The sequence below is a fragment of the Prionailurus bengalensis genome, chromosome A2, assembly GCF_016509475.1.
Source record: "Prionailurus bengalensis isolate Pbe53 chromosome A2, Fcat_Pben_1.1_paternal_pri, whole genome shotgun sequence".
NCBI classification, from domain to species: domain Eukaryota; kingdom Metazoa; phylum Chordata; class Mammalia; order Carnivora; family Felidae; genus Prionailurus; species Prionailurus bengalensis.
Window position 1 is genome coordinate 80,987,706 of NC_057348.1, and position 24,113 is coordinate 81,011,818.

General features: G+C 38.6%; 2 protein-coding genes across 3 annotated transcripts in view; one reads left to right on the plus strand and one right to left on the minus strand.

The window, feature by feature from the left end:
- FAM185A (family with sequence similarity 185 member A) overlaps positions 1-4,560 on the minus strand; it is a 76,344-nt gene extending 71,784 nt beyond the window's left edge. Inside the window, exons 1-2 of one of the 2 annotated variants that reach the window (XR_006298469.1) lie at positions 3,891-4,474; positions 1,295-1,404 (exon numbers count right to left, since the gene is read on the minus strand). Coding sequence is in view for 1 of the 2 variants with exons in the window: in XM_043588676.1 (XP_043444611.1) it covers positions 1,295-1,404; positions 3,891-4,341 (561 nt within the window). In the remaining variant the exon portion in view is untranslated. Of the gene's footprint in view, positions 1-1,294; positions 1,405-3,890 lie in introns of both variants that reach the window. The other variant, XM_043588676.1, reaches the window with a different exon arrangement.
- A 140-nt stretch (positions 4,561-4,700) lies between these two features.
- Positions 4,701-24,113, plus strand: part of CCDC146 (coiled-coil domain containing 146) — a 121,003-nt gene continuing 101,590 nt past the window's right edge. Inside the window, exons 1-2 of the mRNA XM_043588674.1 lie at positions 4,701-4,981; positions 21,167-21,336. Of these exons, the coding sequence (XP_043444609.1) occupies positions 21,178-21,336 (159 nt within the window). The 5' untranslated portion in view covers positions 4,701-4,981; positions 21,167-21,177. The remainder of the gene's footprint in view (positions 4,982-21,166; positions 21,337-24,113) is intronic.

Genomic DNA, 24,113 nt, shown 5'->3' on the forward strand with positions numbered 1-24,113 from the left:
CAGCTCAGGTCATGATCTCACGGTTCGTGAGTTCGACTCTCGCGTCAGGCTCTGTGCTGACAGCTCAGAGCCTGCAGTCTGCTTCAGATTCTATGTCTCCCTCTCTCTCTGCCCCTCCCGCCCCTCACTCTTTCTCCCTCTCTCTCTCTCTCTCTTAAAAATAAACGTTAAAAAAATTTTTTTTAAAGTGTTATTACAAAACAAGATGAATCCTTTGTTGTTTAGCACAAATACCTACTTAATCCTTAAATAATGAGCTACTTGATACATTAAAAATGTGACTACTATTTTAAGCATATTTTTATTTTTTTAATTTATTTTTATTTTTAATTTATTTTTATTTTTTTAAATTTAAATCCAACTTAGCTAACATAAAGTGTTATAATGATTTCAGGAATAGAATTTATTGATTCATCACTTACATATAACATCCAGTGTTCATCCCAACCAGTGTCCTCCTTAACGCCCATTGCCCATTTAGCCAATCTTCCCACCCAACACGCTTCCAGCAACCTCAGTTTGTTCTCTGTATTTAAGAGTCTCTTATAGTTTGTCTCCCTCTCTGTTTTTATCTTATTTTTTCCTTCCCTTCACCTATGTTCATCTGTTCTGTTTCTTAAATTCCACATAGGAGCGAAATCATATATTTATCTTTCTCTAAGTTATTTCATTAAGCATATTTTTAGTGCTTAAGGCCCTTTCCTTACTCTTTAATAAACAGAATAAAACCATTTGTTAAAACGAAAATTTCTTTAACTTAATAAGATCTCAGAATACTAAGAATGTATTATTAGTTTCACTGTACACTTTAAAATGAAATTTAAAAGAAAAATGAGGATGGGCCACATGGGTGGCTCAGTCTGTTAAGCATCTGACTTCAGCCTTAGGTCACAATCCCACAGTCCCTGAGTTCAAGCCCTGCATCAGGTTCTCTGCTGTGAGCCCAGAGCCCACTTTGGATCCTCTGTCTCCCTCTCTCTCTCTCTCTGCCTCTCCACTGCTCTCGTATGCACACTCGTGCTCTCAAAAGTAAATAAACATTAAAAAAATTTTTTTAATTAAAAAAATAAAGAAAAATGAGGAAAACCTTCAGAGTTGCTACAACCTCTGGACTTTCAGAACAGAACTGATTTCAAGGTAAAATTTCTGCCAGAAATGTCTGAAAGATGAATAAATAATACTTAACATTCTCAACATGATACTCAGAATAATAGCTTTATTTTGATACTGCAGCTCAAAGTTTAAGGTTTTTTAAAACAGTAATATTGAAACACAATTAGAAAAATTTTCATACCTTAACAGACTGTAAGATGCCAGTCCCCTGCTCAGTTTCAATTTTGCAATTATCACACTCAATATTTTGGACTTTTACACAGCCAGACCCTGATGACTTGATATTCAAATCTAGAAATAAAAAAAAAAAAAAAAAAGAAAAAGAAAAAGCAAATTAGTACTATGGCTAATGAGCTCCAAAGCATTTTAGTAACCCCTAGAAATCCAGCTCCTGAGTTATGTTCATAATATTACTGAGCTCTGGAGAGAGCACAGTTGTCAGCACCTAAGGGGTCCCACCACAGCAACAGGACCAGATGTAGTGCCCTTTTCTGCTTGTTTTAAGAAATAAAGCAGTGATTTCTGTTGACCTGTATCACCTAAAGAGAAAGTAAGTAATATAGGAGACAAGTCAGGGAGGTCATCAGAGACTCTAGTTATTATAGACATTCCTGGGAAAGATCATAGAAGCCTCTTCCCCACTGAGACAACACATACACACAGACACACACACAGAGGTTCGAATAAGAATATAGCAAGTTAAAAAGTCATTATGAGGGGCGCCTGGGTGGATTAGTTTGTTAAGCATCCGACTTTGGCTCAGGTCCTGATCTCATAGTTTGTGGGTGGGTTTGAGCCCCACATCGGGCTCTGTGCTGACAGCTCAGAGCCTGGAGCTTGTTTCGGCTTCTGTGACTCCCTCTCTCCGTCCCTCCCCTGCTCACGCTCTGTCTCTGTCTCTCAGAAAATAAATAAATGTTAAAGAAAAAAAAATTTTTAAGTCATTATGGTAAACTGAATATGCCAGTTAGCCTCTTCTCATATTCATGAAGATTTAAAGATTTGTTCTGAAATCTCCTATAAATTAAAAGCATGTACAGGAATAGTATGTATCTGTGTTTGTTGCCCCACACACAAACTACTGGGGCTTAATATCACAATTTTAATAGTTATGGCATAAAAAATTTTCTACAGTTTTGTATATAGCAGTCTCTATAAAGGTTTAATAAACAGCAATACTAGAATAATCTAAATTATACAAACCAACAGTTTTACCCCATCTTTACATGGAAACAAATGTAACCAAGAAACGTTTACCCAGTTAAGTAGTGTTGCAACATAGCCTTCATCCAAGGCAGTGTTGATACACATGGAGAGAAAGAAACATACTCTAAATACACTCTACCCACCCCGCCCCCCACTAGGTAGGTAGAGAAGTTAAGGCCAGACACTGAGTGGTAACAACGCTACTCTTATCTACTCACAGAAACAGGTATAAACAAACTGGAGGAACAAGTAAGTATGAAGAAAACTGAATTATGTTGATTTAAGGAGCTCGTGTATAGACATGTAGAAAATGGTAAATTGGAAATGGGATTCTGGCTCTAAAAAGAGGAATCTACCAAAAAAAATGAGGTTAAGGATCATCAATATGAATGGTTTCACTTTTATCTGCGCTACCATAAAAATTTTGCTTAACTCTATTTCGATACTTAGTCCATTTTTTATTATGATAATATAACGGGAAATCTTTCTCCCCAACCCAGAGGGTTCTATTTTGAGGTTAGGGTCTCTTATTCATCTAGACTAGTTTAAAGAAGTTGAGAAGCAGTAAAGCATAGTGGTTGAGCAGGCTGCAGTCAATTCCCATTCCAGCTCCACCACTTTATATCTGAGAGATAGCTGATCTATCCCCATGAGAACAGAAGTTTCACGAAGGCATGGATGTTTTCTATTTTGTCACCCACAATAAACACTTGATGAAACTTGCTATCTCTCCCACTTCCTTAGGTGAAACAGTGCCAATAACAGTATCTACTCTATAGCGCAATTGTAAGGGTTAGAAAAGACTATCTTAGAAGTGTTAGCTGCTGTCATGATCATCATTAGTATCATCCTTCAGTCAGGAAGGAGAGCCTGGGGAGACTTCCCTAGCACAATGTGTCCACACTGGCTTGCATTTGAGAAATATCATGGAGCCCAAATACTCAGAAACATTGCAGGCATTATCAACTGAAGTTTCCCAGGCAGTTTTACTGTGTGTGCGTGCGTGCGTGCGTGTGTGTGTGCGTGCGTGCGTGTGTGTGTATGTGTTTTCAAAGACTGCTACTCATGGAAAATTTACAATGGAGACGTATCAGTAAAAGGTTGGGTGCCTATTTCAAAGCGAACACTTGGTCCAGGTTAGATATGGAACATCCTATAGACAGAGCTGTTTTGGAACAGACCCCAGGCTGTGAGCACTGAATGGATTGTCAAGAAACTACAACCCTGAAAAATTAACCACTTTGCTACTGACAAAGTGCAGTGACAGAAAAATTAGGAACTAAGTGCCAAAGGAGAATATAAGGGTTCCACAAATAATATTTGACTTAGATTATTCCATATGAGGTTTCCAATGTCTTTAACTGCGAACCTGATGTCTAACTTTCACCAGGAAACCCACAGTAGAACAAGAAAAAACAAACAAAAAGAAAAAGGGGGAGCAGGTTCCGAGGGCGGACAATAAATTAGGTTGGAAAGTCAAAGGAACCAATGAAAAGTGCACGTCTGCCCAATTTCAGAAAGTCGCCGGCTTGCCCTGGGACCCAAACCCGTTTTCACTTCACTTCACTTGCCAAACTTCAGGGGCGCGTTCACCTCCACGGACGCCTGGGGGTCGATGGTGTCAGACACGATGGTTACCTCCTTCAGCGCCTCGTCGTATTTCACCTGCAGGCCGGCCAGGCCCCGCGCCCCGCCTTCCGCTGATCTCACCGCGACCAGCACGCGGTCACCGTCGGGGTAGGTGAGGGGGTCCAGGGGCCTCACGGCCAAATGGCACGGAAGCCGCGCCCGCAGCCGACCGAATGGGCTCACTAGCAGCGCCCACTCCTTCAGAGCCTGGCGCGCAAGGCCTGGCCGAGAGACTGTGGGTTCGGACCCAGGCTGGCGCTGGCCCCCACCTGAGCCGTACTCCCGGGCCGAACCAGCCCGACACGCCCAGCTAACCGCAGCTCTGCCGGCCCCAACTCGGAGCTGGCTGAGCCGGAGGCGGCCCAACCCCCAGCCCGAGCAGGGGGCGAACATGGCGCGCCCCTCTCGTGCTCCCTCTAATCCCCTCAACCACACGCCGGTCTCGCCACCAGCCAGTCAACCTGACGACTACGCCTACTCAAGTCAAAGGGGGTCGTTTGAGAGGATTTGTTGAAGCAACAGCAAGACTGACCACTTTCTCTGGCAATTTAAACCTCAATAGCACACGCCTCACCGGCAAGTTGAAATTTCAAAGCTCTAAGTATCTACTCTGACTTGGACTCCTCGCCTGCGCCCTCCCCTTTCGCAAAGGTGCATGGGATAGGTAGTTTCAAAGGGGACGATAGGTCCGAAGGGCTTTGAGCAGCTTAGAAACTACATATCCCAGGAGGCAATGCGCAGGGTAGAAAGGGTAGTAAGACCACGTGTTAGACCCGCCTCCGAAGGCGTGCGCTGCTGGCCTGAAGCCCATTAGCCATTGGAGGAATAGGGAAAAAAAAAAAAAAATCTACTTGGGAATCCAACTGGCCAATGGAAAGCGCGGAAGAAACAAGGTGGGCAGGACTGCGTGGTTTCCTTGGATACCCGGGACGCGACTACTTTGATAGAGGGTGGAGCTCTGGAGTGAGACCCTGGAGGCCCTAACCCACGGAGAAATATAGGAACTAAATAAGGATCAGGACCAAGTTAAGGGGTAAGAAACTGCGCTTTTAAAAAGTGAGAACTAGATGCAAACTAAAGTACCCTCGGTGGGTGGTTAGATACAAACTTCACTAAACTAGTGGGGGTTACCCTGAGATGGAGAATCCCTGGGCAAGAGGGTAAAGAGCCAGATTGGTGTTTTTTGATGAACTCCCTCTTTTGATAACAAATTTAGGAATAGCATTAGAGCCCTGCCTTCTTCCTGATCCTAAGTGATCTTAAGCCAGTCATTGAACGTCTCTGGGTTTTAATTGCTTGTCCTTAAAACGAGGTCAATAATACTTTCCTTGTCTTTCCTCAGAGTTTTTGTAAGGATCAAATGATATAAATGGATGTGAACATGAGGCACAGGCTACAAAATTGCCGTGTAAATTACTGTATTTTTATTTTAGGGATAGCACTGATTCTTAGTAACAAAGAAATATCTGAGAGATCGGGACTTGTGTTGACAGCAGCATTGATCTCTTTGACTACAAATGCTCCTACAAAGAAAAATCAGTCAGCATAGTGCAATGAGAAGAGCATGGGACTATTTCCTGGCTCTGTCACCTGGCTCTTTATCTGCGTCTCCTGGATCTCTTTCTTCAGCTTTAAGATGAAGAAGGATTGTACTAAATGACTCTGTAAGGCATTTTTATCTTCTATAATTCTGTGGGCAATTATAAAAATGGAAAAAAAAAAACCCACGAGATTTATTTCCTGCTTGCCGACATATCTCTCCCTTTCTGTGCCCCTTCCTCCTCCTACCAGTTATTCCCTAAGTTCTTTAGTAAAGACAAACTTCAAGCAATGATGTTTAATAAAATGCAAGGGCTGAAACCAAATGTCTTAGAAAACTGAAGCCCTTGGCCAAGTGCAAATTACTGGGAGGTATAGTGATAGACTAGCTAAGTCCTAATGAACTTGGCTAAAGTCCTCATGGTCCCAGGTCACAGGGTTCTCTGCCAGCCATTACCTTTTTAAAAATTCAGTGTTTTCTTAGGTTATCATTTGCTCTTTTCTGTCCTCCTAGTTCTTTCTCCCTCCTTATTCTCCCTCCTACTGAAGACTTATGATAGATGCTTAGCTTTTAGGTTCACCAAGTTCCTGCTATATACTAGTTCTGTCCTCGGCTTTGTGTTTCATTTGGTCATAATTATTCAAACTGCTCTTCAAACTGTCTTTTTAATGAAAACCCACAGGGATAACTTTGAAAATCAATTTGAAAAAGGCATTGGTTTAAGCAAGTTAAGAATGCACTCACATCTGTTGTGCACATGCCAAATATTTTTAGATTAACTAGGAATACCTACCAGATTATTTTGTTTCTATGGTAATATTTCCTTGTGAGAACAGCCAAGTTAATGGAATTGGCAAATGAACCATAGTTGTCCATGTGGCAAAATCATTGTTTGATTATTTTCAAATAAAGCTAAAGAAAAGTGACTGAAAAACTGCTTTTCTGATTATAGGAGTGATCTCATGTGATCTCACAGTTTGTGACTTTGAGGCCTACATTGGGCTCTGTGCTGACACCTGAGAGCTGGGTACCTGCTTCAGATTCTGTGTCTCCCTCTCTCTCTTCCCCTCTCCCACTCACATTCTGTCTCTCTCTCAAAAATAAACATTAAAAAAAATTTTTTTAATGTGTATACATGACCTGGAAATTATACTTCTGGGGATTTAATGTAAGCATAAAACTATGGATGTTCAAAAAACTTACGTTCAAAGAATTTTGTTTTATAGAGTTACTTATGATAATGAAGAAGTGAAGCAATTTAAATGTCCAGAAATAGTCGTAGTTACATAAATCAGTATATATCTGGAATATTCTGCAACAATTTAAAATTATATTCTGAAGAATATTCAATGATATAGGAAAACTTCCATAATATAATTGGAAAGGAAAAACCTCCAGTTCTCTTTCTGTGTGTTTCTCCATTACTCTCACACTACTACCACACTCACAACACTTCTGCTGATACTCTGGGTGTTCTGCAGTTTAACTCAATTCTAACACCATCTACCTGTAAATAGTGTCAGATCCCACAGGTTAAGGGCTCAGTTCCACAAGACTGCTCTCACCTACTTGATATGCCAATTACATGTAGTGGTCCCTGGGTTACCCACAACTTCTGTCTGATTTGGCTACAAATCAGAGGTTCCCACAACCCCTTCTCAGTTTTTATTATTATTTTTAAATGTTTATTATTGAGAGAGAGAGGGCAAGCAGGGGAGGAGCAGAGAGAGAGGGAGACAGAGAATCTGAAGCAGGCTCCACGCTGTCAGAACAAAGCCCAATGTGGGGCTCAAACTGACAAACTGTGAGATCATGACCTGAGCCAAAGTCAGATGCTCAACTGACTGAGCCACCCAGGCACCCCAACCCCCTTCTCAGTTTTGATGAACTTGCTAGAGTGGTTCTTAGAACTCAGGAAAACATGTTTACCAGTTTATTAAAAGATATAATGAAGGATACAGATGAACAGCCTGATGAAGAGATACATAGGGTGAGGTCTGGGAGGGTCCCTAGAACAGGAGTTTCTGTCTCCCTGGGGTTGGGGTGTGTCTCCTTCCTTGTGTGGATTTGTCTGCCTACATGGAAGATCTACATACCCCATACTATTGGGATTTTTATGGAGGCTTCATCAAGTAGGCATGATCAATCATTAATCCCATTTTCAGCCCTTCTTTCTTCTTAGGAGAATGGAGGCAGGGCTGAAAATTCCAAACTTCTAATCATGGTTTGTGCTCTCCAAACCCTCATCCAGGAGCCATCCAGAAGCCCACCCAAAGTCACCTCATTAGAATGAAAGGTAATTACACCCAGAAATTACAAGGGTTTCAGGAGCCCTGTGCCAGGAACCAAGGAGAGATCAATATATATTTTTTCTATTATCTCACAGTAATATTAAGTGAAAAGAGTAGAATGCCAAATTGTATGTTTAGTATGATCTCAATTCTATAATGATAATAATAGTAATTTTAAAATAAAATTGTATTTAAAATATATTCCATTGAAACAATTCCAACTTGATAACAATGGTTATCTCTAAGTAGTGAGATAATTAATTTTTCATTTTTTGTGTATAAACATATATTACATCTATAATTTTAAAATATTAAAAGCATTTCTTAAAATACATTGTTTCCTAAGACTAACTCAAATAATGAAATAGGTGGAGAATTTCTTACTATCTAAATTTAAGTGCCCATTAAGATTTTATTTAATAATTGTTAATAGATGGACAGCAGAGGGCATGAGAGAGTTTTCAGAAAAATGTAACTTAAAGAATTCTGGAATTCTTCAGTGAGGGAAGCCCTAGGAATTTGCTAACTTTCTCCATTATAAACTTTTAAAATAAATATATCTTATGGCTTTTATTCTTCTTATGAAATCTTAATAAATCAATAATATAAACTAATAACTGACAGTACTAAGAAGTATTTAATGAACACATAGGTAGCCTCATTTGAAATCTACATGTTATTTCCATGCAGATGATGTACTGGAAAAAGTTTGTTATTTCATGCAGTCAAATTCCCCCACTTTAAACACCTTGAGAATTTGCCTATGTTACAAATATTCTCGAGTACTTTGTATGCTAAAACAATATGTATTTGTGTGTATATGTGTTTGTGTGTCTAAGATAATATTTTATTGCAACCAAAGTTTACTCATAATAGAAAAATTTTTAAAGCTAACTTAGGCAAGAGTTCTTGTATGTGCTAACACTTAACGCCATTTCTACAAGATAGCAATAGTGTTTCAACCATTCACACAGTGGTAGCACTGAGTAGAAATATCAGTTACATTTTATATATTTTGAGACAATGCTGTTAGTTATGTATGGGTTCAAGATTCATATTGCTTCCTGATAAATTTTCTTTTTTGTCATTAAGTAATGACCCTCTTTATCTCTAGTATTGCTTTCTGTCTTTTTAAAGTTTATTTTTATTTATTTTGAGAGAAAGATAGAGAGCAAGCAGGGGAGAGGCAGAGAGAGGGAGACAGAATCCCAAGCAGGCTCTGCACCCTCAGCACAGAGCCCCATGTGGGGCTTAAACTCACAAACCATGACATCATGACCTGAGCCAAAGTCAAGGGTCAGATGCTCAACTGACTGAGCCACTCAGGCGCCCCACTTTCTGTCTTGATACATATTTTTACCTAAAAATATTTTAATTCTTTTACTTCAAACCTGTGACCTTATAATTGGGGCTTGTGTCTTATAAACAGAATACAGCAGGATATTTTAAAACCAATTTGAGAATCTGTCTCAATAGTAAATTAATCCACTTACATTTTTTGTAATTACTCTTTCATTTGTATGTATTCTTACCATCTTATTTTGTGTTTTCTATTAATCTTTCTTTTTTGCTTTTTTCAGGGTGGGGTCCTCTTTTTTCTCTATTCATTTAGTCTATATATTTTTCTTTATTCACCTGTTTCCTCTAATCAATCAATACCTTCATCCTCCTTTTGAACAATGGAATTCTTTAACATCAGTTTTTTTCTTTTCCATCTTTCATGTCATATTGCCTTGTATATTTTAGTTTCACTTTGTTTTTTGAGGCCACACAAGTAGTTGTTATTGTTTTTTATATTTTGTGCTTGTTTGAATTTAGCAACATTTACCAATTTATTTGCTCACTTCTTTCCTTCTAGATTTAGTTTTGTTTTTACTGAAGTATATATTTTTTTTAAATTTTTTTTCAACGTTTTTTATTTTATTTTTGGGACAGAGAGAGACAGAGCATGAACGGGGGAGGGGCAGAGAGAGAGGGAGACACAGAATCGGAAACAGGCTCCAGGCTCTGAGCCATCAGCCCAGAGCCTGACGCGGGGCTCGAACTCCCGGACCGCGAGATCGTGACCTGGCTGAAGTCGGACGCTTAACCGACTGCGCCACCCAGGCGCCCCTGAAGTATATTTTTATATTTATTCAATGGATCTCTGAGTAATTTCTTCAGACTTTGTCTGAAAATGTCTTTATTTTGCCCTTTTAAATAATAGGTTAGTTGACAGTTACCGTTTCTCAGTACTTTGAAGAAGTACAGTTTTTGCTAATGACAAGTCTTCTATCTGTCTAACTTAGTTCTTTTGTAGAGACAAAAGAACTTGGTTGCTTTTAGAATTTTTTTTTCTTTGTTTAGATGGTCTACAGTTTTAGCACTTTGTGTAAGTTCATTTCTTTTGTTTGCTTTTCTTGGTTTTATTCTTATTTTTTTAAATTTTTTTTAAACGTTTATTTATTTTTGAGACAGAAAGAGACAGAGCATGAATGGGGGAGGGTCAGAGAGAGAGAGGGAGACACAGAATCTGAAACAGGCTCCAGGTTCCGAGCTGTCAGCACAGAGCCCAACGCGGGGCTTGAACTCACGAACCGTGAGATCATGACCTGTGCCGAAGTCGGACGCTTAACCGACTGAGCCACCCAGGCGCCCCTGCTTTTCTTGGTTTTAAAGAAAAACAGTAAAATTCATTTTTTAGGTGGACAGCTCTATTAATTCTGGCAAATGTATACTGTGACATAACCACCATGACAATCAAGATGTAGAACTTTTCCATCATTGCCAAAAGCTCCCTCATGCCACTTTATAGTCACTCTTTCTCCCCCAACACCCAGTCCGTGGCAAACACTGATCTATCCTTATACTTTTGCCTTTGCCAGAAACTCATATAAATGGAATCATATAATACATAGCCTTTTGACTTAATATAATGTATTTGAGATTCACCCATGTTGTTGAATGTAGCAGTAGTTTATTCTTTTTTATTTCTGAGTTGAATTCCATTGTATGAACAGTATGAAAACAATCTGTTTCCAGTTTGGGGCATTTCCCATTTGGGGTAAATATTAATAAAGCCAATATAAACATTTGTGTACAGCTTTTTAATAGATGTATATCCTCATTTCCTTTGAATAAGTGCATATGAATGAATGGCTGGGTCATTTGATAAATGTATGTTTAGCTTTATAAGAAATAAGTAAACTTTTCCAAAGAAGCTATACAGTTTTGTATATTAGCAGTACGTGAGAGTTCCAGTTGCTCCACGTCCTCACCAACATTTGGTATTGCCACTTTTTTTAAAACAGTCTAATAAGTGTGTAATTATATCCCATTGTGATTTTTATTTGCATTTCCCCAATTACTAATGAAGTGAGCATATTTTCACATTCTTATTTGCCATTTGTATATCTTCTTAGGTTAAGTATGTGTTCGAATCTTTTGCCCGTTTTTAAAATTGGTCTGTTTGATTTCCTGTTATTGAGTGATGAGATTTCTTTGTATTTCTCAATACCAGTCTTTTATCAGATACATTGTTTGCATATATTTTCTTCCTATCTGTGACTTGTTTTCAGTTTCCCAATACCATCTTCTGAAGAGCAGATCTCCTAGATTGTGAAAAATTCCAAAATATCTATTTTTACCTTTATGATTTATAAAAATCTTGGGGGAAAAAAACTTTCTCCAAACCAAGGTTGTGAACATTTTCTCTTATGTTTTCTTCTGAACATTTTTTATTGTAGATTTTACATTTAGGTATGTACCTCATTTCAGTTTACTTTTTGTAAATGATGCAGGGTATGGTTTGAGGTGTGTGCATTCTTCTACATAAGGATGTCCAGTTGTTCCAGCATAATTTGTTGAAAAATATGATCATCTCAATGCATTAACAAAAATTAGCCAAATTCATTACCCATTTCTGTTAAAAACTCTCCATGAACTTGGAGTAGGTGGAAACTTCCTCCACCTCACAGGCAGCTATGAAAACTTACACTTGATACCATACTTAACTATAAAAGACTGAATGCTTTCCCTGTTAAGATGTGGAACAAAGAGAGAATGTTCACTCTCACTATTTTTGTTCTGCATTGTACTGGAGATCCTACATTGTGGAATAAGGCAATACAAAGAAATAAAAGGAATCTACATTGGAAATGAAGAAGTAAAATTGTGTTTATTTGCAGAAAGCACAATCACGTCAGTAGAAAGTTCCAAGGTATATTATGCAGAGCTACTGAATTAATAAAAATGTTTCACAAGGTTATAAGGCACAAGGTCAATGACAAAACCAGTTGTATTTCTAAGGACTAACAATGGCATTTGGAAATTGAAATTTAAAAACAATACAATAGCATACAAAATGTGAAATACTTAGGGATACATTTAACAAAACATATACAAGACCTATCTTCTGAAAGCCATAAGACATTGCTGAAGAAACTGAAGATGATCTAAATTAGTGGGGAGAATGTTTGAGGAACAATAAGACTCAACATTAAGATGGCATATCACCCCACACTAATGTATTGATTCACTGCTCAGTCAAAATTGCAGTAGGCTTTTTAAAAAAAATAGAAATTGACAAGTCGCTTCTAAAATATATATGGGAGGGACACCAGGGTGGCTCAGTCAGTTAAACATCCGACTTTGGCTCAGGTCATGATCTCACAGCTCGTGAGTTCAAGCCCTGTATGGGGCTCTGTGCTGACAGCTCAGAGCCTGGAGCCTGCTTTTAATTCAGTGTCTCCCTCTCTCTCTGCCCCTCCCCCACTCACACTCTGCCTCTCTCTCTTTCTCTCAAAATTAAAATAAACATTAAAAAAATTTATATATGGGAACAAAAGTACATAGTATAGTTAAAACATTTTTGAAAAAAGAACTAAGTTTGAGGACATATTCTACCTCCTTTTAAGACTTACTACAGAGCTATGATAATTAATACAATGTTGTATTGGTGTAAGAATAGACATAATGGGACAAAAGAGAGAACATAGAAATAGACTGATTTAATTTTTGAGAAATATGCCATGATAATTCAATGGCAAAGATACTTTTCCTAACAAATGGTGTTGGAACAACTGGATATCCATATGCCCCTCCTCTCCAAAAGAATATCAACCCTTCACACCACACACAAAAACTTGAAATAGACAAAAAATGCAAGTAGACGAGCTAAACCTCTCAAAGATCCAGAAGAAAATATAGGGGAAAATCTTGTGATATTGAGTTTGGCAAAGATTTTATTTTTAACTTCCTATTCCAATGTAAGGTAGAAAAATTGGCTTGGTAAATATTCTTCTAACCCTATAATGAATATAAGAACCTTTGCTTTTACAGGAAGGAAAGAAATTGAGTAAGGGATGCTGCCCAAGGGGAGGAAGACTGAAGTGGAGTTCCGCCCAGGGCCAGGGGAAGCCTGAGAACAGGAAGTACTTATGCAATGAAAAGGAGGCCCTGAAATTTCTAGACATGGGAGAAGGAACTTTGCCTACTTATGGTCTAAAGCTGGGCCTGCCCTAAGAGTTGACACATATTCTTTCAAGGACTTTAAAGGTTTTTTTTTTTTGCTCCCCTTCGCCCCCCACCACCCCCACCCTGCTGCAATACTCAGTATCCTACATAGTCCTTCTTTTCCTACATTAAAACATCTCATAGTGGGATTTGAAGGTTAGGCTTACCAGGACTCTTACACCAAATCTTAAGAAGTATTCTGGGACAAATTCATGCTAGAGAAGACGCAGATCACCTTGTCCAACCTATGGATTCCTAAACTATTTGATCCAGTCCTAGGCTGACCTCTGTTTATTTGATCCCCATCAAAATCATTTAAGGCACATTACACATGAAAGCAGAAGAACCCAACAGTGGTGGGAGGGAGCTAACATGTATTGAGGAAAGCACAAACCATGATTAGAAGTTTGGAATTTTCAGCCCTGCCTCCATTCTCCTAAGAAGAAAGAAGGGCTGAAAATGGAATTAATGACTGATCATGCTGGGTCTGGGCTGAGATTTTGTTCCATTTAATCTTCACAACAACCCTTAAATCATCTTGCAGTAAAGGAAATATCCACTTAGAGGATGAATATCTTGCCCAAGCTCACACAGGAAAGGGAAGAATGAAATTCAACCGTGAATTGATGAACTTCAGGCTATTCATTTCCATTACTCCATGTTGTCATCCTGGTAGACTAAGTTAAAGCCACTAATCCCAGTCTTTGATGAAATAACAGGAGGAGAAGGAAGAGGAGGAGGAGGAGAGGAGGACAAGAAGGAAGGGAGGAGCCAGGGCTGCTGCAGATGGGAAGCAGGGATAGCCCATACTAAATGAAGTTCTTTGCTAAGGAGAAAGACCCATCTAGATCCACAGTTCCTACAGACTAGGGTATGGGGGAGAGGAAAGGGGTAAATTAAAAGAGCAGGTTTGCAAGGCAATGGCCTAATTAGATAGGACATATTGACTGGTATTGTTATGAATGTGCTTTCAGATATGCTTCTAAAAATTCAAACAAAGGTGGAAGTAGATTTGAAAAACATGGACATTTTTATAGCAAAAGTAAGGAACGGCCTGCAATGTGAAGATTCTATATCACACACAAATGTAGAATCTCTGCTTCACAGACCTTCTGAAACACTGTCAACTTCAGACCTACTTAAACATTCTAAACCTCCCACAGGATTTGGAGCTCAGTTTCTACTCACTACCAAATTATTTGGAAACCATTAAGGGAACTGTGGGGGCCTCTCAGGCATCTTTGAATTTCTGAAGCCTGACTGGACTTGCAGAATGACTATAAATTATTGCAGATATAAGACCAGTGTTTCTTGCCACACTTTGCAGAGGTGAAAGCTTTCCTTTGGTTTGTAACTATAGCAACAAGTTCTATAGCTCATTGTTTTGCACAGCTCAGTCTTACCACCTCATGGACTGCCTAGCAATCACTGCCCTACAAGAACTAAGTTGTCTTTAATTGACTTACCTTATATTGGCCTGCTGTTTGCTAAAGGGGTTTTAGCTTATACCTTTACAGGGACAGAAGTCAAATTGCATTAGCCAGTCTGATCCTTGATCCTGTTTTACATTACTGGAGGCCAAGAGGAAAGGGCTTTACCAAGACCATGGCAAGAGGCCTATATGGTATAACAGAAAAGGGTAAGGGATTTGGAGCCAGCAGACATGAGTTTGAATAAATACTGCCATTTATGGCTGTGTGATCTTGGGCATATCACTTATATTCTGTGACCTTCAGTTTCCTCTTCTATAAAATGAAGATAATAATAGTTACGAACATGGTTGTCATAAGAATAAAGTGAAATAATGGGGCGCCTGGGTGGCGCAGTCGGTTAAGCGTCCGACTTCAGCCAGGTCACGATCTCGCGGTCCGTGAGTTCGAGCCCCGCGTCGGGCTCTTGGCTGATGGCTCAGAGCCTGGAGCCTGTTTCCGATTCTGTGTCTCCCTCTCTCTCTGCCCCTCCCCCGTTCATGCTCTGTCTTTCTCTGTCCCAAAAATAAATAAACGTTGAAAAAAAATTAAAAAAAAAAAAGAATAAAGTGAAATAATATGAAGGAAAGCTTTGCTTAAACCATCAAGAGCTATATAAATGCTGTTATTAGTAAGTGCACAGGTGAGTGACCACCCAGCAGCAGTGCCCGCATGCTGGTGAGGGCAACCAGGAGCATATGATAGGGACAAGAATCATGTCTGTTTCTCTGACAGTCTCCACATGGATGGTGCTTCCCATCCTGACCCACTCAGAAATGAGTACTATGGAGCTCATCTTGACTGTGTGGGTTTCTGAGAAAAAGAAGAGAAAATGTAAGAAGTTTTAAAAAGAGGGTGAATAACTTTCCTTGGGTCTGTGTTTGGTGTTGGAAGATTCAAAGGAAGGCAAAAGGACTAATGAGTTGGGAGAAGGCCTAGCGCTCTCAGCTTCCTTAACCTATAACAGAGTCTTTGGTTCTCTGTGCTCATGGGCAGTGAACAGGTTCCTCACTGGTTACACATGCATATAATTTAAGATTTAACTATCTAATGCTGTGAACATGTACTTTAAAGCCTCAATAGGGGCTCCTGAGTGGCTCAGTCAGTTGAGCGTCCCACTTTGGCTCAGGTCATGATTTCGCTGTTGTGAGTTTGAGCCCCGCATTGGGCTCTGCGCTGACAGTTCAGAGCCTGGAGCCTGCTTCGGATTCTGTGTGTCTCTCTCTCTCCACCCCTCCCCCTACTCACATTCTTTTTCTTTCTCTCTCTCTCAAAAATAAATAAACATTAAAAAATCTTAAAGCCTCAATATGCTCTTGGAGCTTCCTCTCAAGAGTTTTCTTTTATGTGTATATATGTTTTTAACCTACTTTGTTGCTTTGACACTTCAGTTGTGAGGTAGATTTTATCTGTACATACTGATCTGCAGTGGTTTCATTTTTTTCTGTGCCAGATTGGGGTTTTTTGCAGTTTTTTTTTCTTTTCCTTTTTTTAGGAACAGAAAGAAGTTGTGGTTTGATTTGTTGGGCCTTTGAATGACAAAGCTTTTCTACCCCCCTTTTTAAAAACATGATCTGAAATCTGTGTATCTTTAAAAAATGTTTCAAGTTGCATCTTGTCTTTCTCTAATAATAATGTGCATTGTATAATTGTACATGAATAAAAGAGCTAGACGTGAATACGTGCAATAATTTTATCTGTTGCGTTTAGGACTCCCAAGCTGGTGGTGTCCTGTGGTGATGTTGTTGTTGGATTAAATGGATCTGAGTGAACTGGAGGACACATATGGACCGGCTGCCCTATGTTCTGAGCCTGTCATATGTGGACCAGTGGCCTCTCACAAAGGGCCTTCAGTGTTGACTTTTAGCCTTATCTCTAAAAGGGAATATGCATACAATCACAGAGAAACACTGATACAGCTTTAAATATACCACAATTTTTGTAACCCCATTTTACCATGTCTATGTTTTTAAATAAGTATAGTAAACTGAAACAAGCAAATAAAATAGGCATCCCAGACATCTCCCTTCCTCCAACAGGTATGGCTCTAATTCACTGCAGAAAATGTCCTGTAACTCACCTCTAGCAATGCCCTGCTGGGGAAAGGAGCATGTGATCCTGTTTCCAGGGTGGACAGAAGAACTAAATTATGAAAAAGAATGCTCAGGTTCAGTGTAGGACCATATCGTTTTGGACTTTGCATTATATCCTGCTATTCTAAAATGAGAAAATCTTGTGCTGGTTCAGTGGTAAATAATATCAAACGCCAGTGTGGTTTCCTGCTGTATCTTTCTAGAAGTAAGCATTGCCCTTTTACCTTCAAAAACACACATCCTTGGTGTATCCTACCCCATTCCCTTGTGCATGCAATGTTTTTTGGCATGTGCTCCTTGTAACTGTCAAGAAAACTTTCCTTAAGAGTTCAAAATCAAAACACAAAATGACGATCACTTCTTTAGCTTTAGAGAAGAGGAAGCAGTGCTGTGTCTTACAAAACAAGGCATATCCTGCAATATTCATTACTTAATTACTCTTTGTGAAGCTTCCTATTTTGGCTTTATCTTTTAACCCTGAGACAAAGTGTGAATTATACAGGAGCTCAGTGTTCACTAGTCTTTTGCTTTTCTGTGTCAAAGATCAGTACCTGTCTTCTCCCTTCTAGAAAGACCCACAAAACCACGTCCTCTCCTCCTCCTCAGACTCCTACAGCATAGCATGGTATTGCCTCGGCTTGGGTTCTCAGCATCTAACCTTCCAATCAGGCTTCCTTCCTGCACCATTTTGTCATTTTTCAGGAAATGGCGCCTGCTGGAAATGTGCAGCACATGGTTACCTTGCTTCTGCAGTCCATGCTTGCATAGCATCTGTTTCAGTTATATTTATTTTTACATTTATCTCTGATTCTCTGATTATTTTCTATCTTGCTCACCAGTCGCTGAGTGCCCCTGAGGCTAGACACCTGGTCTGGTTAAAGCTCACCAATGAATCTATCCCCTGCCCATAGCAAAGGGAGCTAACTCATAGCCACTAAATTGTCTCCTTGCCTTCAAATTCACACCCTTTTTAAAACATTCCTCTTATTGTAGGGGCGCCTGGGTGGCTCAGTCAGTTAAGCTTCTGACTTCGGCTCAGGTCATGATCTCACCATTCGTGAGTTTGAGCCTCACCTCGGGCTCTGTGCCGACAGCTTGCGGCCTGGAGCCTGCTTCAGACTCCGTGTCTCCCTCCTCTCTCCCCCTCTCCCACTTGCACTCTGTCTCCCTCTCTCTCAAAAATAAATAAACATTAAAAAATTAAAAAAAAAACATTCCTCTTATTGTCACCAACATCTTTACAAACTCAGATAACTCCTCGATGCAAAAAAAAAATGTAATGGTTTTCCAACAACTATAGATTAAAATCTAAATTTCAGGCTTCAAGTTGCCTTTAAAGCCATATCTACCTTCCTACCAACATTGCTTTTTCTTTAGGCTTATTTTACCTTCCCTTGTATGATACAGAGCTAGCTACTCCCTTCTCTCTGTTTTGTAAATTACTTGCCTTTTTGTAAATTCTTGATCTTCATAAAAGAACTCAGTAAATATTTGCTTAATTGACTTATGTATTAGGGAGATATACGTCTCTAGAATTACTATACTGGATAGCTACGTTCCTCATACACCAGGAATTTAAGATGTTTTATAAATGTTCTCTTGGTTATATCTTGTAGACTGAGAATGTATTTTATTCTATTGTTTTATTTATGGCTGTCAATCATATTGCCAACAACATGGTAATATTAATGTAATGGGCTTTGCAATCCTACATTAATGAATCCTTGAATATTTGTTTTCTCCGTTAAACTTTGCTATCTACTTAAGCCCTTTCCAACCTGTTATTTAATTAGATTAATTAGTGTTTTAGGTTTAAATTCATATGAGACTTTTGTATTTGTCTCTGTTGTGTTTTCTTACTTCCCTACTCACTCTCCCTTTTCTTTTCTAAAGGTCAAAGTTTGTCTGATAATGTGTATCAGAACTCTGTTATAGTGTCTTTCAGTTGCTTCCCTCTGTTTAATGTTTTACCTGCTTTAAGATATTTGGAATGTTTTCAAGATAATAGAGACTGAAAACTTCAGGAGACTGAGAAATCTGTACAAATTCAGCATAGTGCCCTTCTCTTGTTGCCTAGGTAAGCTTTACCATATTTAAAGTGCAGTGGCTTTGAGAAGATTGCCTGAAATTAAGTTCAAATATATAATGTTTATTTTTGACAGAGAGAAAGAGAGTGCACGAGCTGGGGAGGGGCAGAAAGAGAGGGAGATAAAGGGTCTGAAGTGGGCTCTGTGCTGAAAGTGGAGAACCCAAGGTGGGGCTTGACCTCATGAACCATGAGATAATGATCTGAGCTGAAGTAGACACTTAATTGACTGAGCCACCCAGGCACCCCTGAAATTAAGTTTTTTTTTTTTTAACTTTTTTAATGTTCATTTTTGAGAGATAGAGACAGAGTGCAAGGGTGGGAGGGGCAGAGAGAGAGAGAGACAGAGACACAGAATCTGAAGCAGGCCCCAGGCTCTGAGCTGTCAGCACAGAGCCCACTGCGGGGCTGGAATTCAGAATGGCGAGATCATGACCTATACTGAAGTCAGACACTTAACCGACTAGCCGGATGCTTAACTGACTGAACCACCCAGGCAACCCTGAAATTAAGTTTTTAAAGTCAATGCCATCTTGATTATGAAAGTTCCAAGAGCTTTTAAATATATATTTTAAACAAATATATGTACTACACTGTGCAAAAAAAAACTATGATAGCAGAAAACTGGAAACATCCCCTGTTTTTATAATGTGGGAATGATTTGAATAGCTATGGCACATCTTTGCAAAGTGTGCTGGGCAGCTCTGCAGTGGCCTGAGGGCTGTCTCTGCATGTTGTTATGGAGTTCTTTGGCTATATTATTAAGTCTAAGGGTCTAGGTTTTGCTTCAAAATAATATGGAGAGTGGAGGGGTAAGTGGAAGGGTTTGGATAAAATAAAAATTGCTCAGGATTCAATATGTATTGAAGCTGATTGATGGGCACTTGAGGATTCATTATACTGTTTTTGGTTTGAAATATTGTTACTTTCATTTTTATTTGAAATAAAGCTAAAATTCACAGGTATGGTCTAATTCTCTGAAGGAAATACTTGTCTGGGATAGTCATTAACATTTTTCATCTGTGAAATGATTGAACGTACATATTTTTACTTATAAACATAAACTCATCTAGATTATATAATCAAACCTTTTCAGCTCCTTGAAGATTTAAACAATAAACTGTAATTAATTGCCGAAATCAAAGCATTGTGATGCCTCAATAACAACAGGTTCTTTTAAAACACTGCTTTATGGCACTGAAAAAAAGTATGTGTGTATTAAAGGGCCCTGAACTTGGTTTAATGCTCTAGTGTCACCACCTTAATATCCTTAATTTTATTCTTGAGCTTCTGTTTTGTAAGTGAAGCCTGATGGGACAGTTGAGCACACAAGTAGCAGCAGAGATAGTCAAGGTGGTGGGGAATCGGCCCAAGCTGTGGCCATAGCAGGCAGTTCAGGTATTGAGCAATTAGCCTGTTGTGCAGGTGCACAGGTGTGTGCCTCAGGCAGTGTGGACCACCACAGTGTGTTGGCATTTATTTCCCCAAAACTAATTTGAATTAACTTTTTGTTATATTTTAAGAGTGGAAGTTACAGGTATTTACCCAATCAATGAATAGTGATTGAGTGCCAACTCAAATAAAATTAAGTCTCTGCTCTCATGGAACTTACATTCTATTCATATCATTTTTCTCCAAGTAATGCAACAATAGCCTGCTTTTAAAAATTAGAATTATTGGGGCGCCTGGGTGGCTCAGTTGGTTAAGCGTCCGACTTCGGCTCAGGTCACAATCTCACAGTTCGTGGGTTCGAGCCCCGCGTCGGGCTCTGTACTGACAGCTCAGAGACTGGAGCTTGTTTCGGATTCTGTGTCTCCCTCTCTCTCTGCCCCTCCCCTGTTCACACTCTGTCTCTGTATCAAAAATAAATAAACATTAAAAAAAATTAGAATTATTGATCTGAGATGCACCTGGGTAGCCAGAGCCTGGAGCCTGTTTCGGATTCTATGTCTCCCTCTCTCTATGCCCCTCCCCTGCTCACACTCTCTTTCTCTCTCTCTCAAAATAAATAAACACTTTTTTAATTAAAAAAAAAGAATTCTTGATTTGAATGTAGCAATGGAGTGTATCTTTACAACAAAATAGTCTTTATAATAATTTATCCATAGCCGACTTTCCTGACCTATAATTTCATTGGAGGCTAGCTTACTCCAGTTGACTTTTGCTTGCTTTTATTATTTTCCGCCCATTTTACTTTATAAGCGATGACACCCCGAAATAGCTGAAAATGGAATGATTTATTTTAGAATTGTGAAAAATGGAAGACAGTACCACAGACACAGAACCAGAAGAGGAAGAGGAAAAAGATGAAAAGGATCAAGAGAACCCCGTTTATGCCATAGCACCCACAATTAACATCCAAGATGAACGGTTGGTTGATTTATCTACAACTCCAGCTTTCATTTGTCTGCACGAGGTATGTTTCTCTTTACGTATTACTATACTAAGACCTGAATCATTATCTACTTAAAATTCAGGTGAAGCTAATATTATTATCAAAATGGTTTATTACAGTCACCTGTAGGCAATATGTATCGTTTGAAGCACTTGAAAATAAAATAATCCCCACCCTCTCTTCCAAAGTCTTATCCTACAATCATCGATGAACACGGTGGTGTAGGTTCTGACATTTTTATAGCATAATAAATATTTGCATATATGCGCTCAGTTAAGTACATTCCATAGGCTTGTAAATGAAATAAAAGGGGAAATTTCTTTCATTATTGAATACACTACATTTACTTCCATAAAATGAACATAAAAGATCTTGACATCCAATGATAGAAAAATACGCATTTACCTAACTAAATGTAGCTAGAGCAGTAGGGCATTAAAATCCACTCTTTCCTATTAGCAGAGAAGCAAAAAGGGAAATAGGATTTTTGTCTGATTTTTGTCTGATTTTCTAACAAAAAAAACCCAAGATGAACATTTAGGAAATGCCTATATACAAGGAGAGGGTTTGTTTTTTTTTTTTTAAATAGTAACTGACTATATATGCAACTGTTACCTTGTCATGCTTGAGAACTCTACTTTAGAAAGTATTTTACAGAACATCTGAATTCTGGACATTAACCTTATGTGGATATAACTGAATAAAACATCTAAGTAAGTTGATAGTCGTAATAGAAATAAGCTTAGAAAGTCTTAGAACAAAATCAGAATTTATTCAAAACCAAGAAGCAAAACTAAATCCCACCCAAATATTTTGTAGGTGTAAATATTTCAAACAATAGCTGCCACCACTGTTGAGATTTTATTTTATATATACAAATGTCCTATCAGGAACACACAATGTCAACTTGTCTCATTATTGGTGGTATTAATTTGATCACTTGGTTAAGGTGGTGACTTCCATCAGTTTTCTCCTCAGTAAAGGTGTTGTTTTTCTGTTTGAAATTAGTAAGTACCTATGGGGAGATACTCTGAGTCTATTTAAGTATCCTACTCCTCCTAAAATCTTCACCTACTAGTTATATATTTCTTGATGATACTTGCCCAAATCAGTTATTATTATGATAGTTGCCAAATGATGATTGTCTACCTCCGTTATTCCTTCTACATTTATTAGTTGGCTTCCAACTGTAAGGAAGAACCTTCTCTTCTTTCTATCTACCTTTTCCCCATCTATCTCTATCTCTCTATCCATCTATCTATCTTTCTAGACCTATGAGTTCTTTTTCTTTTCAGTGGGTTATAATCCATTACTATCATTATTCATTTTGACACTTCAATTGTCCTAGATTTGGCCAGTATACACCTCTTCAAGAAGGCTCACTTGTCCTTTTGACATAACCCTATGATGCTTTGTGTAGTTCTTTACTTTCTGTTATAAGAATATGTTCCAGGCTCATCTTGCATTTTCTTTGCTCTAACCCTGGAATCAGCCATTTCTCAAAGATCCCTGGTTCCTTTTAGTGGAGAAAGATATATTTGCAAACTAAGATCTCAATGCTGGGTATGTCCATTGCTACTGGTCTGTCACTGCTTCTAAGTCCTCTCAGCAGACAGAGCTAGGCAATGGATGCATGAATATATTTATCTACAAACATATCTATTTCTATATCTATATTTACATATTTAAAACCATGAATCCACACCTCTAGTCTCAATATTTTTAAGTGACCAGGGTTCTCTGTTTCTGCTAAAATCCATCATATGTCCAACTTTTTGCAATAGAATGTATACTTTTATACCACTACCCTTAATAATTCTATCAAATAAAATATAAGGCTAAACTAGAGTTTATTTCTACCAAAAGTTATGCTAATAATAAAAATTATGGTCAAGTTTTTTAAGGCACAGATAAATAATCATGAAAGATTTCTTTTGTACAGTCAAAGGAGAACTCAGGACAACCTCTCCTGCATGTTAGTCTGCAATATAACAATTAAATATCTCAATCTCTCAGCATACATGTATGCATAAATTATAGTTCTTAAACATTGGATATGACCAACTCCTGATAAGGTGAATACCTTACATTATAATGTCAAAGAACTGTCTTACCTACCCTTTTGAGTGGTGAAAAATTATATCAGTAATTAAATCAGTAATTTCATTGCATGACAACTGTTCCTCAAGCCAGCACAATCTTGCAGAATGGTTATTGGTTTCAAACAACTTTATTTCCATAAGAAGCACCACTAAAACTGTTCCTCTTGGCATCTATACCTTTATTTGCTAATCATTTCAACACTCCTCTAAGATTTATGAGGCTCAACAAAATTTTTAACCTACTTTATATAAGCTTCCCTCCTTGGGTTATCTAAACAGAAGCCTTCTCTGCAGAATAGCAAGAGTTCAGATTGCAACTGAAAGAAAGCAGGCAGAAATTCACTTCCAAAGGTCCAGATGCTTGGCATCACATTGAAAGAACCAGAAGCTGCTTACAGTATTTATTGTTATTAATGCTAGTCACACAACTGGTCCACACTACTGAAATACACAGGGGTCATCATCTCGGTTAACATTGCCTGCAGAATACATTCAGGATGGTTTTCATGGCACTGAGTGATATGGGCCCAAACTACTTGTGCAATCTAATAACTCACTTAGACTCTCATGATCTTCTGTTTATGCTGCACTCCTTCATAGGGACTCTCCCACATTCAGATGCCTAGGAAACTGGCACATATTCACAAAGCATGATGTAAGGTTACGGCTGTCCAGAAATATGCCTAGTCACATTAT